At 37.6% G+C, this 23,107-nt stretch overlaps 1 protein-coding gene across 1 annotated transcript in view; it reads left to right on the top strand.

Annotated features, from left to right (window-relative positions):
• Positions 1–23,107, top strand: part of LOC129777990 (neuroligin-4, Y-linked) — a 152,478-nt gene that overhangs the window by 98,179 nt on the left and 31,192 nt on the right. Inside the window, exons 3-4 of the mRNA XM_055784608.1 lie at positions 8,167–8,328; positions 8,388–8,585. Coding sequence (XP_055640583.1) covers positions 8,167–8,328; positions 8,388–8,585 — 360 coding nt within the window. The remainder of the gene's footprint in view (positions 1–8,166; positions 8,329–8,387; positions 8,586–23,107) is intronic.

The following is a 23,107-nucleotide window of genomic DNA, read 5'->3' as shown; positions in this document are numbered from 1 at the left end:
CAGAAGTACGTGGAAGTTCGTGCAATGCGAGTCGATGTATGTATGTGGTGTCGAGTTCGAAGGGAAGATATTTGCCATGATGGGTGCTGATTCTTACCATTCGGAATGGCAATTTGTATCGAAATGTATTATGAACATTTCACTTTCGATACGTTGAGGCTAAGCGATTATTAGCGGTACGGGGAAAAGCTATTATAGAACTTTTGCGTTCCCTAAATTATGTACAGTGTTTCTTATTGTTATTGGAGAGTTGCTAAGTGCTTCTGGAGAATACGACGGGGAAAGAGTACCGCATTATTATCATAATAGCAGAGTGAGTTGTGTCTTCTTGAGTGAAAGCCTCTGGTATAACTTTTATCCACTGACACGCTCAAAAGAGCTCGAGCTTGAAATGGGAATTATTGCGTTATTTTGTAAGCAGCATTTGCGGTGCCCACGTGGGAACTCATTGAGATTATTGTTCCATTTGCCTTATATTTTTCCTAAATCCAACTCAATCAAGCATCTAATTTGCGGCCCCTGAAACATTAATTAATTCCAGGCAGCATGTTTTAAGTATTATACCGTTCAAAATCATTGTCTTGTCAAGGAATCTATATATTGTAGCTTTGAGCGATTCGGACATCCTGAGCAAAATGAAATCATTGCTTCTACCATAATACTACCAAATGTTTTTGAACACGAAACTGATGACGTTTGGACATCAGAATTTTGTTTGGAATTAAATGGACAGCCGTTGCATTGGCTTTTCAGGCGGACAAAAATCGGAGAAGTGACCGTCACTGATCTGTTTTTTTTTTCTATTTGTTTTGAACATATTAACAGAACAGCCTATGATTATTTGATATTGTTATAAAGGTTATTAATTAGGCTTTCTGAAAAACTCAATCTTAAGGTTTATAGGTAAAAATAAGAAAATAAGGCATATAGAAAAGAAGAAAATAAAAAATCATAACAACAATTTTGTTGTTCGGCATCTTTTTACTCCCAGGAGCAGGGCCCGAAATCTTCGAAGGTAAAAAATGAAGACCGACTCTACTCTCTGTAGCTTCGCTTCGACTAGAACTGCTTCGGCAGTCGCCCACAACAAAAAGTGACTTGACTAGAAAATGAATTGCCTAGCGTTGACTAGCGAAGATAACTGGTGAACTAGTCCAGTCAGTGGTTATTTTAACTGGCTCGACGAATACAAATCTGCCTCTTCATTCAATCGACTTCAATCCACATTTCTACTCCCCTAGGAACGAAATTTATACCCGCGTACGCAATCTTATTTTTACGTCCATGTAAAGAGGAACGAAAACATGATTTCTGATGCAAAAAGAAGTTATCCCATCAATAGACGGTTATTGTTTACTCATCGTGAACTCAAATCAACGAACTCAGACATTTATCAAGTATGCTATTTATAAAGGTCCTCGCGTGAATATTAGTAAGTAGCGTGCAAAATAGCGCACACACACTGCATGCTACTTTATACGTGCGAGTAATTTTCGTGTACGATACAAAAGAATCTAGCTCATCTGTAGCGTATGTCAAACCACGTTGAACTCAAACGGGGGAAGTTCGGGGGAAGTCACTTCAAAATGCAATGAGGCCAATTTAACTGGGAAGAATCAAATGATATAGTCGAGTTGGTAGGGGGAGATAGCGAATAAACGCCCGACTGTTTAGTCGTTTTGGCGGAGAAACTGCGCGAAGAAGCCATAAGTCATTACTAACTGAATACGGATATAGTCAGTCAGATAGTCAGCTGACTATCCTCAGTTGACTATGACTATGCAGAGCCCTGCCCAGGAGCTCCCGGGCTGGGACCTGGTTTTTTCAAGTATTATGTATATACAGGGTTTTCCATTTCGGGTTTCCGAAATGGACGGCCTACAGAGCACACAAGCGCTAATGTAGTGCGTAAATTCGAACAAACTGGATCCGTAGCGGATATTGTGAAACCTGTTCATCATCATAATGTGCGTTCGGCCGAAAATATTGCTGCTGTTGCTGCCAGTGTGGAGGATGACCCGAATGTTTCGATTCCACGGCGTGCTCAGCAATTGGGCTTGTCAAACACATCATTGTGGCGAATTTTGCATTTGGACTTGCACCTACATCCATATAAAGTCCAACTGGTACAAAAATTAGAGCGTGGTGACCATGGAATGCGTCGGGCATACGTCGATTGGGTGAACGAACAACAGCAGCAAAATGCTGAATTTTCGCATCAAATTTTCTTCAGCGATGAGGCACATTTCAAGCTCGGTGGCTATGTGAACACCCAAAATTTCCGTATATTGGGCTCAGAAAATCCACACGTGATTGTTGAGAGGCCATTGCATCCGCCAAAAGTCACTGTTTTGTGCGCATTATGGTCTGGTGGAGTCATCGGGCCGTATTTCTTTGAAAATATGGACGGCGAGACGGTAACTGTGAATGGTGAGCGCTATGGCCGCATGTTAACCGATTTTTTTTTGCCACAAATTGAAGATATGGATACGGATGACATGTGGTTTCAGCAGGACGGCGCCACGTGCCACACAACACGACCGAACATTCGCGTTTTGGTGATGCCGATAGGCCGTCCAGATCATGCGATTTGAACCCGCTAGACTTTTTTTTGTGAGGTTATGCGAAAGACCGTGTCCATGCCAACTCTCCGCAAACTCTTGAACATTTGAAAGACAACATTCGTGAAGTTATGACCGAGATACCGCCCCATATGTGCCGAAAAGTCATCGAAAATTACCTGTTCCGGATCAAGGTGTGCGAGGAAGCCCTAGGTGGACATTTGAATGATGTTGTATTTCACACATAATGGCATAAACCAAACTTTAATTTGAAATAAAAGTTTCATCGAAATTCGAATTCTAAGTGTGTTTTATTTCAATTTACTTTCGGAATTTAAAGTTGGAAAATCCTGTACTAACAAATTCTGAAAAATATTTCTGCGACGACCTGCAACGAAGCGTTTTGAAAATTTTTGGTCCCTATACTGCCGTTCTATGCATAGTTGTCCCATGTTACTTCTTGACAATTTTCACTTTTCTACATAAAACGATGTTTTTATGCATGATCTTCCGGAACACAAGAAAAACGTTATAGTTTGTTTCCAGCTTTCAAAAAAAAATGGGTGGGTTATATCTATTACATAACCGCAAGGATGATGTAAGACTACCTTAGCTTAGCAATCATTTGGTTGTATTTATTGAATTTTTGATTGAATGAAACAATTTCCGAATTCAATTGACTTCAATATATTTGCTTTGTGAGTAAAAAGATTGTATAATGCCATGTAAGGTCAATTCATGCATTGTGATATATTATGTTCTTCGTTACAAGTAAATTTAATGACAGTTCATTTTCGTTCGGTATGATGCCTAGGACAAAATATGTGAACGGAAGAATTATAAAACGATTATTTTGTTTTACGTTTCCTTCTGAAGTTTGCGTCTCTCAAGTGTATGTACTTCTCGAACAGCGAATTTGCTTGATTTGATAAACATCAGACACTCAGTTTCAATTTTGACATGTGCGTCGAACGCATATTGTTTAATCAATAGGCGTTATCGCAGCAAATGGTTATCAACATTTTGCCTAATTATCAAATGGTATGCGTAGAAATTCAGTGAGCAGAAGATATGAAGGCATATCCTTCTATGCAATCTTGAATAACCGAGCCAAAGCGTTGTGTTCGTACACGCTTTTGTAATCCGTGTTAGAAAAACACTTTTCGGAGTGCAAAAAAGTACCCCAGCTTGCATGAATCAACTTCAACTTCTTTTTTTTATACTATAGAGTATTTATACTTGAAAGTTCATTCGCCTCTAGTGTCTGCACGATTTTCCCAGATTCCTAAGTTTAGGAGACCATATTAAGGAAACATTTTCTAGTTCGCACAAAGGCAAGCGAGTACAAGCAATTTGCATTTGTTTGCAAAGCCGATCTTGGTTCTGAAGTCTGTGTTGGGGAAACATATTTCAGTCGGAACAAAATTACCCCTGACCTGCATGTATTTGCAATGCCAATTTCCCTAAGCTCCATGGATTTGAAGTCTGTGTTAGGGAAACACACAAAACAAATGTGTTTGCAATGCCGATATCCCCAAGGCTGCTTGGAGACCGTAAATCGGGCCAATCAAAACCAGGCAGTTAGGGCGTTTAGATAACGCTTAACATTTCACAGTTATTAAATTGTTTATCTAATGAAAAATATATATATATTTTTTAATTGCGATAGAAGCGTAGAAACTATCAATTCTCTATCAATTGATGCAAACATGTTTCCGATCCAGTAAGAAATGTTCGAGTTATAAGCATTCAGAATCTTTCATTTTTTCCTGCATGTTCTGTGTTTAGGTTTTCATTTTACCCCCCATATACTCCGGTTAGACGTAGTCCCACGTCAAAACAACATCAAGTTCAATTGTCCCATGTTGATATTCTATGCATAACTAACTGTCCCACCACGTATTTTTTGTAGATCCAAATCAAATAAATCGGTTCAAGTACAATAATTTTATGTCCCGCTTTCAACAGGGCTAATGCACTCATTTCTGGTTTGGAAAAACGAACTAATTCTCAAAAAAAAAAAATTGAAATTTAACAGAACCCGAATACACGTTATCAACGAACGCCTAATTACCCAGTTTTTCAAAAAAAACAACAAGTTCAATTGTCTCATGTTGATATTCTAGGCATAACTGTCTCTTCAAGAATTTTTAAGCCCGTAACCAAGATTGATTGATTCAAACGAAGGGATCTTTTCACATTTAATTAACCCTTTCCCGTACAACGTCGAGTCTCACTCGTGGGTACTTGACTAACATAGGGCTCTAGAACGCTCAGCAGGCTAGTGAAATCGCTTGATGTGTGACGTATTAAATAATACGGGAACGGGTTAAACAACAGTTTTCTGCTTATAGAAAAACCCAGTGTATTGCTAAACCGAAATGCTTAAAGCTTCTGTGAGACAAATATGTTAGAATACTTTGAATGCGTTTTTCTCAATTGCTGATTATGGAACATGGGACTACTATGCGTAGAACGGCAGTATATGAAATAAAGAAAATCAAAAATATTTTCAACTACAGCAAAACCTGTTCTTGTGCGGTTTTTTTTTTTGTGCGGTGTATGAAAAGAAGCATATTTGACGAAGTTATCGTCCATTTAGTTTTTTTCGATGATTTGTATGCATTTCAGTGCGAAAAAAGCATATTTGCGTCTCAATTATCTACTTCTGAAATCATTCCCCTCCTATCATCAAATGCTCTAAGTTTTTCTAAGTTTTGCATGACATAACGCAAATGTTTGCGCTAACGAAATTGATCTTCGTTCGAAAATGGAAATGGATTTTAATGTGATGAAACGCGAGAGGGGGGTGGAGTGTCTAACCACCATAGAAACATTTATTGAACCCTAAAACCTCCGTATGCCTAATTTGGTTTTATTTGCTTGATTAATTTTCGAGTAATGCAGAAATTTGTGTTTCATTTGTATCGCAGCCCCCCCTAAGAGAGGGGGAGGATTATCTAACCACCGTAAACACATTTATTGCATCCTAAAACCACCAGATGCCTAACTAGGTTGCATTTGCTTGATTAATTCTCGAGTAATGTAGGGATTTGTGTTTCACTTGTATTGCAGCCCCCCTTAGAGAGGGGGGAGGGGTCTCAAACTATCATGAAAAACTTCCGCGGCCCCAAAAACCCCTACATACCAATTTTCATGTCGATCGGTTCAATAGTTTCCGAGTCTATAAGAATCAAACTGACAGACAGACAGACAGACAGACAGAAATCCATATATATATATATATATATATATATATATATATATATATATATATATATATATATATATATATATATATATATAGATTAATTAAATCAGAACAAAAACAATTAACAAATATGCTGTCAAGTAAATAACAAATAATGAAAATTTCGAAACCTCGTCTTTTTTCTATCTAGAAAATGGCATAAAAGTCTTCTTCAAAATATTCAGTTCATTCATTATTACAGCTGCTGCAGGTGAAAGGCGGATTATACTGAAGAGCACATTTCATGTTGGCTCAATATTCGCATATGTTGTTCTGAATTCGCTTCCTCTTCGGCTGACCTCTCAAAAATGGATTGTCGCGATTAACACTCAAAATGCGTGCTTTTGTCACGAGAGTTTGAATCGATCAGCTTTCGCGATGCGCACCAAACTTTACGAAGAACTCCATCACGTTCGTCAAGTCGAAGAAAGTGGCTCGGATAAGGCTAGTAACTTCCGGCTTCTTAATCTGTAGTGCGGATTTCCGTTGCAGGAAATTAGTGAGCCAATCTTCTCCAGCCATTTCATCTCTATCCCAGGCAGCTGGCATCGGGATCCGGGACTTTGTGACGAATTGGTAGACCAAACAACGAACTTCTTCGGAAGAACCATACTTCGGAGAACTAATCAAGAAAATGGAGCCAAATTTGACATGTGGAGGTTTAATGGGGAATGAAACGTTTCTATAGTGGTTTGACACTCTTCTCCCCTACTTAATGGGGGACTGGCATGCAAACGAAACACACATTTCTGCATAACTCGAGAACTAATAAGGCAAATGTAGCCAAGTTTAGCCTATTAGGAGATAATAAGAGTTTCTAAGGTTATTTGACACTCCTCCCCTCTTGAAAGGAGGGGGGAGGGGTTTGCATAACTCAAAAACTAATGAAGTGAACGGAACCAAATTTGGCAGATAGAGATTTTAGGGTCAATAAATGTTTCTGCGGTGGTTCGACATTCCTCCCCCTCTCCAAAGAAGTTGCCTAATAACTAACTAGCTAACTAACTAACTTATCAATCAAATTGAACCAAATTTGGCATGTGGAGGTTTTACGAGAAATGTATATATGGTGGTTCGATACTCCTCCCCATTCTCTAAGGGGGGCTGCCACAAAACACAAATTTCGACATAACTCGAGAATTAATTACAGTACAATAAAACAATAAATGTTCCAATGATGGTATGAAACCCCATATTTCAACATATTTCAACCAGTTGACATTTTTCGGAAAACACTGAAGGAAAATGGGAAAATTATATCTCTGGAAACTATTAGAGGGTGGTATTATAGTTAAGAAACATAGTGTAGTTGCCTTCAATTGCCAATACAAGAAACTTTTCAGTTCATGTAGTAATATATTTCGAGCTACATAGACATCGGTGCATGATTGTGCAGAATTTCAGATTCAATTGGCGACTTCACCACAGATTTCCCAGACACATGGTTTCAGACCACACATACAATTATGAGCAATGGAAAAAAAAATAAAACACGTTTTTCAATTTTAATTTAATTTCCCATCGAAAATGTCTTTGTTCGATGTTCCCCTCGTCTGGATACGACAGCTAAAATTGCGAGACATTAATCAACATTTGGAATGAAGGATTTATGTCCAAAAAAAAGTTCAACAAAGTTTGCGGAAAAAAACAGCCAAGCCAGTAATACATCTTTAGCGAATCTAAATTTGGGAAACTTATTCGCTCCATTCTTTGTCGAACCTATTGTGTTACATTTGTTGCCGGTTCAGCCCCGCGGCGAAATTACAGATTAACCTACTTCCGGCGTTTGGAAACTTTTATGATTATTTTCCCCAAACCGTTTTGACGAACATTTGCTCCGCTGATGCAATAAACACAGCGGGTAGGGCAAACTTGATTACTCCCTGTGGAACTGCTTTCCGAAACAACAAGACGCTGGCAGGCGGAATGTGAAATTTAAAATTAAACTGCTATTGATCAAATATTTTCCGACGGCAAGAGCCGCGTATGGTGCAATGCACCAAACTAAGATGCTTTTATGGTAGGCATCACTTCAACCGTGTGTGTGACTTAGAAAACGACAAAAGCAGATTGAAAAGCTGCATTTTGCTTGCATTCCAAAACTTTACGAATAAATTTTTGGCTCTATGTCCGCTGCGCCGGACTATGTCTCGGGATGTGGAGGAGCAAAACGACGGTTCTTAAGGATAAGTTTTCCAAATCCACTTAATATGCAGCTTATAGGGTTTTTCTTGTTGGCTGGCAAATATCCGAATAGGGAAAGATTCATTCAAATGGCATGCTGCAATGGTAGAAGAAGAAGAGAAAAAAAAACGTTGAAGTGTCAATTCAGCATTACTCATTTCTTTTCCGCAGCTGGTGTACGAGAAAACTCTGGTGCTCAAAAGTACTCCGTAATGGTGTTCGTTCACGGAGAATCGTACGAATGGAACAGTGGTAATCCGTACGATGGATCGGTGCTTGCCAGCTTTGGGCAAATTTTAGTAGTTACAATTAATTATCGCTTAGGAATTTTAGGTTTGTACACATTCGCGTTTTGAAACTCTCTATCTGATGGTTGGGTTGTCTTTCTACAGGATTTTTAAATGCCAACATCGACCGGTTCTCGAAGGCACCGGCTAACTATGGCCTGATGGATATAATTGCGGCCCTCCATTGGATCCAGGAAAACATCGAAGCCTTCGGGGGAGACTCCCGAAGTGTTACACTGGCCGGCCATGGCACGGGGGCCGCATGTGTTCATTTCCTTATCGCGTCAGCGGCTGTACCAGAGGGTAAGTAAATGAGTATAATGCTTTGTGGAGTCAAATTACCATTCAAATCTGATGTAATAAAATCTGTGTTCGAATAATATTGAGGTTATACTTACTTGGGTAGGCTGTCGTTGCGCTTAACCAACGTGATCGCACAGAGAACACAGCAAATGGCACTTGGAAGCAGCAATCCATCTACATTGCACATGTTTCGGTGATTAAAACTTTAAAATGTCAATAACGACGCCAGCCACGGCCATCAATGGGGGGCGATATTAATATAATACTCGTGGCCAGCGAAATCTCTTCTATAACTTGTTTTCCTTGCGATTATCATGGAAATGATTACTGATAATGGTGAAAAATAAAGTTCAGGTTTCACTACTGTGAGTAATGTAATCTCAGTTTCTTGTCATCTCAACAAAACCAAGTCTAGAAGAATGTATACAAAGAGTGTAAATATGAACAAATTAATCTGAAATGGATTCAAAGTGGAAAAATACGTACAAATTATTGATTCAAAACTAATATTTAATTGCTGAGGTCACGAACTTGCTAGTTTTTTGTAGACATTTTATTACAAAAAAAAATTAAGTACCGTCAATGGGGGTGAGAATGGGCCAAAAACGGAGAAAGTTGATATGAGTAATATCTTGACAAATATTGCGAATAATTTTGAAAGCTGTGAGCCGTTCAGTAGGACACATTTTTTCACTACTTCCAATGCAAAGTACTGTAGTACAAATAGTTTTTAATAATAATTCATCAAAGTTTGATGAGTAGATAGCCATCAAATAACACCACAGAGAAATATCATGCCCAGCATTATACATAACCACTATAATGTTAAATTATAATAGAATGATTCTTTCAAGTCTTGCCCGATGAATCATCGCTGATTTCGAACATAATAAAAGTTTTTCCATTGGAATTTCAACATTTTCGAAATAATCTCTCATTTACGCTGAAAGGAGGGTGAAAACGGGTCAAGCATAAAATTAAAAATATATAATAAAGCTGCAATGTACATAGAAAAATACACCAATACACTAACAATTAGTAGCAATTAGGGTTGTCCGAAAAATCAACTTTTGCTTCTTTTTTCTAAAATGTTTTTTTTTCAAAACTTTTTAACTTTTGATCTACTAAACCGATTCAGATGATCAACATATCAATTGAAAGCCAATACACTGGTTTTTTTTAAAAAATACTAGCCCTGCAGAAAATTCGAAATCTGTTCTCGTCATTATTGATTGTATTCGTTTTTTATTGTTTTCATAGTCTCGGGACCAAGGGCGCTATATTTTTTTATATTTTTTCTGAAAAGCTGAAGCTTTTTCACGTAACATTTGTCGAAACCTGAGAAGCATTTTTTTTTCGTTTTTGGGTTATGATTTTTCAAAGTTAACCGATGGTCCAAAAAATCAATTTTTTCCTCTTTTTTCCAACACCAAAATTCATAACTTTCGATCTACTGGACCGACTCAGATGATCGACATTTTTGCAATTTCAATAATTTGTGAAATCGTTACCATTCATGAAAAGTAATATAATAAATGGACTCCACATGCAATTCTACATGAAAACTATATTTAGCGTTTTATCCTAGGACTAACATTTCTAGAGATATATATTTAATCATTTATTTATAGTAAAAATAATGTTTAACAGTACAGTACTTTCGAACGAAGATCAATTCAAATATCAAATGGACTAAAGGGTGTGTCACATCAATATGCATCACGGAAAAAACGCTGTAGAAATTTAATTTTTAGGAATTATATCTTCAGCTTTCGCTTATAATCAGATAAGAGTGTATAGATCACGTTGACCATGCTTCACTGTCAATTTTTCGTAAATTTGGAAAAATGTCGTCGAACGAAAAAGAGCGTCGTGAATTAATCCTGCGCACTCATTTCGAGAATCCGGAGTTATCACATCGGGACATCGGTAAGATGCTGGGAATCGTCCAATCCACGGTCAGCAGAGTACTAAAACGATACTTCGAGAACCTAACCATCGACCGGAAAGTGAAGAACGGCAAAAATGGATGCTCCGTCAGTGAAAAAGATCACAAGCGCGTAGTTAAGCAGTTTAGACGTGATCCGAGAAGTTCGGTCCGGGATGTCGCCAATAAGCTGAATTTGTCAAGTTCATTCGTCCAGCGGACCAAGCAGCGGGAGGGCCTGCGTACATACAAGGTTCAGAAGGCTCCTAACCGCGACGAAAGGCAAAACATGGTGGGGAAGACGCGAGCCCGGAAGCTGTACACCGAAATGCTGACGAAGCCACATTGCCTAGTAATGGACGACGAAACCTACGTCAAAGCGGACTTTCGTCCGTTTGTTGTTCTTCTCCGCAGAGGACAAATTCAGCGTTCCGGAGGAGATTCACAAGCAGAAACTATCCAAGTTTGACAAAAAGTACATGGTGTGGCAAGCGATCTGCTCTTGCGGAAAGCGGAGCGCCCCCTTCGTGATGACCGGCACGGTAAACGGGCAGGTTTACCTTAAGGAGTGCCTACAGAAGCGCTTACTACCATTATTGAAGCAGCACGAGGGCCCGACCATCTTCTGGCCGGATCTCGCTTCGTGCCACTATTCAAAGGACGTGTTGGAGTGGTACGAAGCCAACGGGGTCACCTTCGTGCCAAAGGAAATGAACCCGTCCAACGCGCCGGAGCTTCGCCCAATAGAGAAATATTGGGCGATTATGAAGCAGGCCCTCCGGAAGAACCCAAATGTTGTCAAATCGGAGGCGGACTTCAAGAGAAAATGGATTTCTGTTAAAAAAAAAAACTACAACCTGACATTGTACAGAACCTTATGGACGGGGTAAAGAGGAAGGTGCGAGCATACGGGCTTGGGCTCGAAGTATGAATAAAAAGAAAATGCCAAAAGTTGTTTAATAGTTTTTATTTTACTGTCTAAAATTTTCAAAAGGATCGGTCTACTGGGCGAATTTCTACAGCGTTTTTTCCGTGATGCAATTTGATGTGACACACCCTTTAATAACGCTTGTCAATATGTAATTGTAGAGCATATGCGAATTGAATTTTTCGAACTTTTCCATTTTTTTCGGAGTTTTCCGAAAATTTCCAATTGTTATGTTTGGTTGAAATATGTGTATTTTTTTTATCTCCATTCCAGAGGAGGAAGGGGTGTCATACCATTATAGAAACATTTCTCGTACCCAAAAACCCTCACATCCCAAATTTGGCTCAGTTTGCTTGATTATTTCTCGAGTTATGCAGATGTTTGGGTTTTATTTGTATGGCAGCCACCCCTTAGAGAGAGGCGAGGAGTATCTATTCACCATAGAAATGGTGAATAGACACTGAACATCGCACCGTCACCCAGATCTGGGTGACACTTTTCTCGTTCAATTCGAATAGGATTTTTAAACGGAATTCGATAGAATAGGCACTTAAATGTAAATATGGCCCCCTTCCTGTTGACCGATTGATCTGAAATTTGGGCACGCCTTTATATCTGCTGTCGTTATAAAACTGCGTATTCCATGATCTTGAAAATCCAAGATGGCGATTGCTACAAAATGGCGAGCTACATATTTCCTCTGAACCCCACCAATATGGGTATCAAACGAAAGGGGTTGGCTAGTAGAACACAGTTATTTAAGAAAAATTCAAATCCAAAATGGTGACATTTTTTTCAATTCATCAATATGGGTATCAAACGAAAGGGCTTGACTAGTAGAACATAACAATTCGGCTGAAAAATTCAAAAGGTTGACGTCTAGATGGCGCCTCTTACAAAAATCTTCTTAACTATCACAAAGCACGGATTCATGTCAAAATTTGACAGCAATCGGTCGATTGGTTCGTGAGTTACAGCATTGAGAGTGAAGCTTATTGTTATTGTGAAAAAAATGTATGTGAATTCCGTTTAAAAATCCTATTCGATTTGGACGAGAAAAGTGTCACCCAGATCTGGGTGACGGTGCGATGAAAATTAATATTATTCAACAATTCTCTGAACATTCGTAATATCATCATTAGAGAACATATCTACATAATCAGAATTACGTTTTACTCTAATCTACTATAGTTATTCAACAAAAAGTTCAAAAACTACCTTTTTTACCCATTCGCACCCCCATCGACGGTACTTTTATAATGCTAAAATCAGTAGAGTTTTTTATACATTACTTTTTTATGAAGCTAGACGAGGTTTTTGGTGCTAAAATACATTCAATGGTATTTATAATGAAAAAAGAAAGTTATAAGCACAGTAAAATCCTGCCAATAGTTGCGTTCTCCATGATTTTTCATAGTGGTGTGTTTTACCAACGCGGTGAGTTCCCCTAGTCGATAGAACATGTCCGTCGAGATCTAGCAAACAATTACTCTTCGCTGAAGTTTTTTCTGCAAAATGGACTCGACAAAACTTTCCCCAAATGCTATACCCATGCCAATTCTTCAAATCGTGAATCCTGGAGATAATAATGATGCACATAATCGAATCAATGGCACTTGACTAACAACGTTGATAGACGACAATGCATCAGCAGGTGGTCCACCCTTACGTCGACAAAACATTTTATATGCTACTAGCTGACCCGGCAAACTTCGTCCCGCCCAAAATTTATTTTTCATTATCACATTCAGTAAAAAAAAAACCTAATTGCACGTTCATAGGTCCAATCGCAGAACTATTCATTAATTGAATTTCTAATCGACCCTTTAAAATTCCCTTTACTACAAAATTCCAAGTACTTCTACCAAAACTCGTCATTATAATATCAGATTATTTTCAGACACAATTCTCCTTCACGATTTTTCAACCACTCCGTTACATGGAATAAATGTTTGATGCAGAAAATATGATAGAATAAAGAGAGCCCTAACAACTCATTTCTCGAGTTTTGCTCTTATCAACATATTCGGTGATCCATTTTTATTTACATAGGTAGAAGAAGATATAGGAGCGTGTTTTATCACATTAAAAAAAATCAATTGTCATGTTTGGTTCAAATATATGTATTATTTTTAGGGGACCCCCTCTCCATTTCAGAAGAGGGAGGGGTGTCATACCACCATAGAAATTTTTCTCAAATTCAAAAACCTTCACATGTCAAATTTGGTTCCATTTGATTGATTAGTTTTCGAGTTATGCAGAAATTTGTGTTTCATTTGTGTGGTAGCCCCCCCTCAGAGAGAAGGTAGGAGTGTGGTGGTGGTGGTTCGGTAGGTGGTTCGATAGAAACGTTTATCGATTTCTAAAACCTCTATATACTAAGTTTGATTCCATTTGTTTGATTAGTTCTCGAGTTGTTCCGCACCCTCCCTTTCTTCTCTTTAGAGAGGAAAAAGGAGTGTCAAACCACCATAAAAACATTTATTGCTCCGTGAAACCTCCATATGCCAAATTTGGTTCCATTCGCTTGATCAGTTCTCGAGTTATGCAGAAATGTATGTTTTATTTCTATGGCATGAAAGGTCGAGATCTAGTGTAATCTCGAAAAAAAAATTTTTGTCAAAAATCGACACTCTAGGACTTAGGTTTTTTGCGGAACACGAGACGAAACGTTAAAACCATACGTGCCAATGAAAATAGTTATCTCGATTTTTCATACGGAACTTTTTGCGAAATGTTGATTTGCACGATAAAATACCATATGCAAAATATTGGCTCATTCGAACTTCATTTATTAGTGTTGCAGTCGTTAAAATTTGAGTTTTTTGAAAACCAAAAAATCACCGGAAATCGAAGTTATCAAAATTTAGTTTTGATGCCAAATGTCTTATAATTACATGACACGTCGAGATTTACAGTTATCTAAAAAAAAAATTTTGTCAAAAATTGACTTTTCAGACGGAAAAACGACCAAGTGCAAGAATTTGTTTTTGTCAATTTTTTTTTCGAAATAACATTAACCTATAAACGACCAAGCTGTAAAAATTATTTTTTTTTACGAAAGCCATTGGTGTAATTTCGATTATTGATGCTAAAGAAACACCAATGTTCAAAAATTATGTTTTTCCTATCTTCCATTTTCCGGGAAATGACTGTTCGAAAAATCGAACATTGGCCGAAAATCAGTTCAATCAGTAAATAAACGGTATTCATAAATGCATCAATTTTATATTCCCGGACGAACAAGCACAGAAGGATAGAGGTCTCTAATTATAAACCTAATTTAATCCACCTAAGGTGAGATGTGACATGTCTTATTTCATGTAATTTCAACTTATTACTTTCATTGTTGGCCGTGGAGTCTATGCTTAAGAAATATTTCTTTCCAATTATCCATTTTCCAAAACCTGCAAAATACCAAAATGATGCGAAAAAACAATGTAATCGAAGGTTGGGTGGTTATTATTCGGTCCGGCGAAAGAATATTTATACCAGCAATCTCATTAAAATCCTTGTTACATATACTAATCATTTCCACCAGGCCCTCCACAAACGAAACTTTACGGGCCGCCATTACCTAAGGTTAAGGATTTTAATATTTGCAAACATTCACAAATGAAAATGCAAAAACAAATAAAAAACCTTCCGTCTTCCAAAGTAAATGAACCAAAATGCGCTGCGGAGGTTAGATGTGTTGGTATTGATTCAGCAGAGAAAAAGGTTTGATTTTTCAAACACTCAATTTTCCCGGCTGTTATTTTTCTGTACGAGGCTCAATCGAACGATTTTTGCCCCATATTGCAATGTATGTTCTTTTATCAAAGTAGAAAAGTGTAGCGTGCAGAACTCACAGCTACGGTTCCGCCACTGTTCCGGGGATTCTTTAAAGGCGAGTGGCTTAAGCGCCACCTCTAGGAGGACCACTCACGCGAGATTTGCCCGGCAAAGGACCAGTCTCGAAACTGGCCTCTGAAAATTGTTGAAGAATCGCTCGAACAGTGACTCTTTCCAAAATGTTTCCTAAATGCGTTCCTATGACTCGTCTGAACAAGAACTTGCTCTTGTCGAGTCCATTTTGTCCGTTGGACTCAAGCAAATCAACGATCTAGTCAATGTGAATGGCAAGTTACTTGACCTGGTATTCGTTAGCGATTCAGACGGTATTGAGCTGTTTGATCCACCATCTGCTATTTTAAAAATCGACGATCATCATAAGCCGTTACTTTTAAAACTTGACGTCCATTCGCCTGGCCAGATCCGCCCGCCCGGTGTTCCAGCAGCTCGCAGTGAGTATGACTTTGCACGGTGTGACTTTAACGCTATCAACGAGCGAATCGGCTCGTTGAATTGGACAGAGCTTCTTGACCTCTCTGACATTGATGCAGCCGTCTCTGCCTTCTACGACAACATATATCAAATAATTCAAGACACCGTTCCTGTTAAAAGATGTAAGCCTTCCCTAAATTTCACACAACCATGGTGGAATTCCGAACTCCGTAATCTGCGTAACCGTCTGCGAAAAGCTCGGAAACGTTATTTCCGCTCCAAAACAGCTGCTAATAAAACTGCTGTACAGTCGGCTGAAGCCGAGTATAGTGGTTTACATGAACTTAGCTTTCGGCAGTACATTGACAATTTGCAGAGTAGTTTCAAGATAAATCCATCATCTTTCTGGAATTTCGTAAATTCCCGAAAAGGCTCTGCACGTATTCCAGTGGACGTTACATACTGTAGTCAAAGCTCCTCTGACGCTGCTAGCTCTGCTAATCTCTTTGCGGAATTCTTCCGAACCGTTTACGAAGTCGATCAGGCTCCGACTCCGCAGGAATACATCGATAACTTGCCGAGTTTTGATATTCGTCTACAGCAAATCACCTTCAGCCACGACGATATTTTCAAAGCCCTCTCTTCTGTTGACGCCTCGAAAGGTCCTGGTCCGGATCGAATTCCACCTTCCTTCATTAGGAATTGTGCTGCATCATTGACCATCCCTGTGAAGTTTATTTTCAATCGATCACTTCTTGACGGCGTCTTTCCTGAGTCATGGAAGCTAGCATCCATAACCCCGATCTTCAAATCTGGAAACATTCACAGCGTGGAAAACTACCGTCCAATCTCGATACTGGACTGTTTGGCGAAAGTCCTGGAAAGACTGCTACACGATAAGCTGTACACGGCAGTCCGATCGTTAATCTCGGAATTTCAGCACGGGTTTATGAAGAAACGCTCCACCATTACCAATCTGATGACCTTCACTAACACTCTGGTTGGTGCCATCGAGAAGCGTCGTCAAGTTGATGCCGTGTATATCGATTTCTCCAAGGCGTTCGACAAAGTTCCGCATGGTCTCGCTATCACAAAACTGAGCCGCCTCGGTCTTCCTTCGTGGATTGTTCGCTGGATAGAATCGTACCTTTCGTCCAGGAAAGCTTTCGTGAAGGTTCACGATGCCACATCGAATGCGTTTCAACTACCGTCCGGGGTTCCTCAGGGTAGTCACCTTGGTCCTCTCATCTTTATACTTTTTTTAAACGATGTATGCGACCACCTAAGCTGCTGCAAGCTCTTGTATGCAGATGACCTAAAACTCTACCGCATTATCAAGACGACGGTTGATTGCCTGGCTCTGCAAGCTGATATTGAACGCTTGTCATCGTGGTGTAAGATGAACGGAATGTTGGCAAACCCAGCCAAATGCAAAATCATCACCTTCAGCCGAAGTCGAACACCGGTCACGTTCGAATATTCGATGAATGAGTCACCGCTTGTGAGAGTATGCTCTATCAAGGACCTTGGGCTACTTTTAGACAGGAAATTGAGATTCAACGAGCACATATCGATGACAGTCACTAAAGCAAACTCCATGCTTGGCTTCCTGAGAAGAAATACAGCGCAATTTGACGACGTACATGCCATGAAGTCACTGTACTGTTCTCTGGTTCGCAGCGTATTAGAGTATGGAGTGCAGATCTGGGCCCCGTATCACAGTGTGCACGTAACACGTATCGAAAAAATCCAGAAACGTTTTATAAGAAGTGCATTACGGTGGCTCCCATGGACAAATCCCGACAATCTACCGCCTTACGAACATCGATGCGCGCTCATCGGACTCCAAACTCTGTCGAGCCGGCGTAGTTTTCTGCAAAGGCTGTTCATCTACGACGTACTAAGCAACAACATCGACTGCGGCAGCATACTGCAAAATATTAATATTCACGTTCCGAACCGCCAACTCCGAAGCACTTCCTTTCTCAGAGTTCAAGGGCACCGTACTACATACGGATATAACAATCCGCTAGATAGATGCTGTAGGCTTTTTAACGATGTGCACGATATTTTTGATTTCAACATAAGTAGACTAGTTTTTAAAGATAGAATTAAGAATGTCTAAATAGTCTGTGTGGTCTGTGACCAAAGATGGTAAATAAATAAATGACTTGCTCGGCTACTCGCTCAAAGGATCGGAGGAAATTCGCAGCTGAACCTGGATAAAAAGGCACAACAAATTGCTCTTCACTCGAATCCTTCTGCTGTCCAAATATTACCTCTCGTTTCAGAAACAAGAGTGGGACTCCAAACATATACCCAAAAAATCAAACAGACTACAGTATCACGAACGATCATAAAACGTACGGTTTCTCCAAATAACAAAACTAAATATAATTTAAACATTTATTAACTAGCTAAATTACAATTTCATTTTCCCTAATATCCCTAACAATTTCGTGCCACGTGCGTCTCAATTTTCTTAAGCGTAAACTTTATTTCAGTGATCACTGTCTCATCAGTTCCAAGTTTAAAAATACCCACCCACAAGCGCATGTTATAACGGGATGGGTACTCACGTTTTGACTTTATCGCTCTGCTTGCTTTGTCCGGAGTGCTGTAGTGACGTAGCACTCCCTTCCGACGGAAATAGGCTTGTCGGGAAACTTTGACTCCAACCGTGGGGTCAGAAGTGCGTCCGGCTGATTGAGTGCGATGCGCCGAGCTTCCAAGGAGTGTCTGCCTGGGAAATAATCCCTAACAAACAGCCGTCGAACGGCTGTTTGAGCTTTATTTCACAAGCACAGACACTTAACGGATATCTAAAGTCTTCGAAAACTTTCGTTAAATTCCTTGTAAAGTCACACCGCGACGTGATTTTGAAAAATCGCACTGCTGCCTCTTCCACTGATTGGATCAAAGTGGACGAGCAAAAGCGTTCGAGTCCCTTGAAACAATTAGCCTTTTTACTTCAGGAGAACAATATTTGCCGAAGCAAATAATGTTCTTTTTGAACCGCGAATTTCCTCAAACCCCCAGTCACGCAGCCAAACAAGTCATAATTGTCCGCTCTTTTTTTGTCAAGGTTGAGCTAATTCTCGCGATTCTTCCACGAAACCTGGCTTCTTTATTTTTCTCGCGCATGAGTGACCACTTAGAGCGTAGCTTAAGCTACTCGCTCTTAGCATGTGTTGGTGTGGCGGAACATGAGCTTTACTCGCGCTCTTCGATGTGGTGTTGCGTACAACAACACAACGATTTCATGCAATATATGAAACCCATTGCGTGCAATTTCCACGAAGAAAAAGTCCGTTTCATTTATACTGAATCATGATGTTACAGTAGAAGTTTGGCAAGTGTGAATAGGAAAATTGAATCATGCACGGAACAACATTTAAATATTAACATAATAATTCCACCAACGAATAAATAAATAAATAAATAATGAATAAATAATAAATAAATAATAAATAAATAAATAAATAAATAAATCTACCAAAAGTGGGTGAATAAATATATAAATAAATTATCTAGAAAGTAAGTGTATGTACAATATTGAAAATAATTACATAGCACTTGACGGAATATTTACAAGAAATGATAAACGCTACAATACAAAAATGTACACCTGTTACAAAAGTTCACATAATTTTGTATTTTATTGGGATTTTTAATTGAAAGTAAGAACACCTTCCAAACGTACTTGCTTTATATCGAATTTATTGCCCAATAAAGATATACAAAACTGAATGAACTTGATAGTAAGTGGTAGCCAATAAATTAAGTTATCTTTTTGTGCAAAAACATTACCATATGTTAGCTTTCCAAAGACATGAAAAATTATCAAAGTTGCTGTTCGATTTTTCGAACGCTTGGCCTAAAATGGGTTAAATCTCGACGAGTAATGCAATTTTAAGACATTTGGCATCAACATTTTTTTTAGAAATCCCGATTTTCGGTGATCTTTCGTTTTTAAAAAAAACTCAAGTTTTAACGTCTGTGACACTAATAAATGAAGTTCGAATGAGCCAATATTTTGCATATGGTATATTATCGTGAAAATCAAAAAGTTAGCAAAGCATGTAAATTGCGATAATTTATACATAAAAATGTTACGAATTAAACATTAATAGTATTTTTTCAAAGAAAAAAATTAAAAAGTTGTTGTTCGAAAAACTTTTTCCATGTAAATATGCCCATCGTCCGTGTATGGAAAACTTGTTGGAAATTCTAAGGGCTATTTATATCTATTTTTTCGGAATTTTAAAAGCATATGTTTCCGAGAAAAATAAATTTGAAAAACTTTCAGAATGTTGAAAGCATATGTTTTCGAGAAGAATGAATTTTAATATTCAAAATATTTTTTTTCAATGAAATTTTTTTCCAAAAATTTATTTGATAATTCTTAATGAAAACCCAAGCAATTTCCTACATTTCATTCTCTGACCATCTTTTTGTATATGTTATAGTTTTAAGATTTTTCGAAAAAAACGTTGAAAAAACTCAAAATTTAAAAAAACCTACAAAAAAATATCAGGCCTACAAAATTTTAGTCAAAGAATTAAATGTAGGAAATTGTTTTGGTTTTCATTATAAATTTTAAAAACATTTTGGAAAAAAATTTCATTGAAAAAAAAATATTTTGAATATTAAAATTCATTCTTCTCGAAAACATATGCTTTCAACATTCTGAAAGTAATAGATATAAATAGCCCTCAAAATTTCCAACAAGTTTTCCATACATCGGACGATGAGCACATTAAATCGAAAAAGTTTTTAGAACAACAACTTTTTCATGTGTTTCTTTGAAAAAATTCTATTAATGTTCAATTCGTAACATTTTTTTGTATAAATTATCGTATTTCAAATGCTCTGCTAACTTTCCTCTATTTAGAAACATGTCAAGAATATGCCTAACATGAGAATTTACAACAAAAAAAGTTACGAGCCAAAAAATTTTTTTTCCAGAAGTCGCCATACAAAAATGACATATATTCCAAAAACTATAAAAATAGAAAGCTGATGCCCTCGACAAAAGTTTATATTTTAACAAGATCTAAAACTTTGTCGAATACACTATGTCGCTATCTTAATTTTAAGGGCAACTTAAAAATCTTATATATATATATATATATATATATATATATATGTATATATATATATATATATATATATATATATATATATATATATATATATATATATATATATATATATATATATATATATATAAATATATATATATATATTTATATATATATATATATATATATATATATATATATATATATATATGTATTTTTTTCCTAAAAATTTGGCTTTTTCCAAAAAGTAGTCTAATTGTTTTTCGAATATTTCAAGTATGCAAAGTTGCTTAAATGACCCATGTCTTTACACCCACAACGTTTCACTACTATCTGAGATGGTGCTGCCAACTCCTAAGACGAGTTGCGAGTTGGCATGAATTTCGTCAAATGCCAAATTAGGTCCCATTTGCTTGATTAGTTATCGAGTTATGCAGAAATAATTGTTTCATTTCTATGATAGCCCCTCTTAGAGCGGTGGGAGGAGTGTTGAACCACCTTAGAAATGTTTCTTTCCCCCTAAAGCCTCCACATGCCATATTCGGCTACATTTGCTTGATTAGTTTTCGAGTTATGCGGAAATTTGTGTTCCATTTGTATGGCAGCCCCCCTTAGAGAGAGGGGTGGAGTATCTAACCACCATAGAAACATTTATTGCATCCTAAAACCTGCCAAATTTTATTTCGTTTGTTTGATTAATTCTCGAGTAATGCATAAATTTGTGTTTTATTTCTTATCATATGGTGATTTGATATGGTCAAGAAACGCCAATTCAAGATATCGTAAGCTGTGCCAACAATTTATGGTCGACATATACGCGAAGGTAGAGATTGAACGACTGCAATTCTTACTACACTATCAACAAAAGCGGTGCGAGGAATAATACATTCACTTGCGAGACACTATCATGAGCAACGCCGACACAGCTTTAGCTATAGCCAGGCCAAAGCGCAATGCATTGTCATGACATTGCGCGTGTGTTCAAACACAAAATGAAGTTCGACCGTATTCGTCCCCACATATTGTTGGTTGTATTCTGTTGAATGGAAAAAGCGCATTCTGTTAAAGCTCAAGTCCAATCGAGTTGAGCAAATGTGACAACCTTGCCACGCAATTCGACGTAAACAACATTGGTCTCCATGCTCCATTTATATGAAGCAAAAATAGTAATGGTTTTTCGGGTGGAATAAACACGCAAAATTTAGCATTCAAACACATTCAAAACAAATTTGGCATCCAAACGAAATCGAATAATAATTTTCATTCAAATTTCAACAATTTAGAATTATTTCCGGAATTATGCCGATCATATAGAGAGTAAATTGAACCACAAATACGGATGACTTATTTTGACCATTGTTTCGCGACAAGGCGAACGAATTTAAGAGTGTAAAAGTCGATTTAGATCGAATTGTAAAATCCGATCACTCATATGCATGTATGAATATTGAGTTCTACAAGACGGTGAAGAGTAATAAAAACATCCATGAATAAAGGAAGCTATATGGCTGTGTTTCAAACTTAAATTACCGATGTGAATACTCCTCGATTGAATGACAACGATAGAAAACCGCGATTCCAAACAGGCCGATTAATCAGCTCTATTGAAGTTAGCTGGCGTATCGCTGTTTTCCAATTTCTGAACGAGACCAAGCTGTTATAAACTAAGCCATGTTGAAAATCACATGCACGTATTTTCTAACAAGTAAACAGCAATAAACATTGATTTTCTATATTTCATTTTTTCTAATTTACGACAAACTTATATTACTTTTTTCAGTTGACGTTTAACTTTTAAGAGATCAAACATGTCAGTTACGTTAATGAAATAAACCAAGAAACATCATATAACCTTTCGTTCAAATAACTTAATTCGTTTTTTTATCGGTCACATTCGATTTATTTTAAAGATCGTTAAAATATTCAAACACACTTACAATACATTAGTGTGTTTTATTCAACACCCAAAATATTCACTAGAAATAATTTATTTGGCAGAACAACGTTTGCCTGGTCAGGTATAGATACTTCCATTACAAAAACAAATTGTTTGTTCAAAGAATCGTCCTTCGTCATTCGGAACTCTAGATCGTTGTGGGGACCATAAAAATAAAACTGGAGGATTACTTTGACGTATCTTGGATGTTGTAATAGAAAGTTTCATCAATTTAATGAACACACCACTTTGGATGCTTATTAAAAATTATCAAAGCTTCATTATTATTGGTTTATAGTTAAATTAAAACTTCAAATAATATTATCAGCGTCTCCGAATCGGACTCCGAACGTCCTGCTATGTAAAGCATCAATCAAATTA

The sequence above is a fragment of the Toxorhynchites rutilus genome, chromosome 3 (genome assembly GCF_029784135.1).
Source record: "Toxorhynchites rutilus septentrionalis strain SRP chromosome 3, ASM2978413v1, whole genome shotgun sequence".
NCBI lineage: Eukaryota > Metazoa > Arthropoda > Insecta > Diptera > Culicidae > Toxorhynchites > Toxorhynchites rutilus.
Note: the sequence above shows the minus strand (reverse complement) of the source record. Positions and strands in the feature narration are given on the sequence as shown.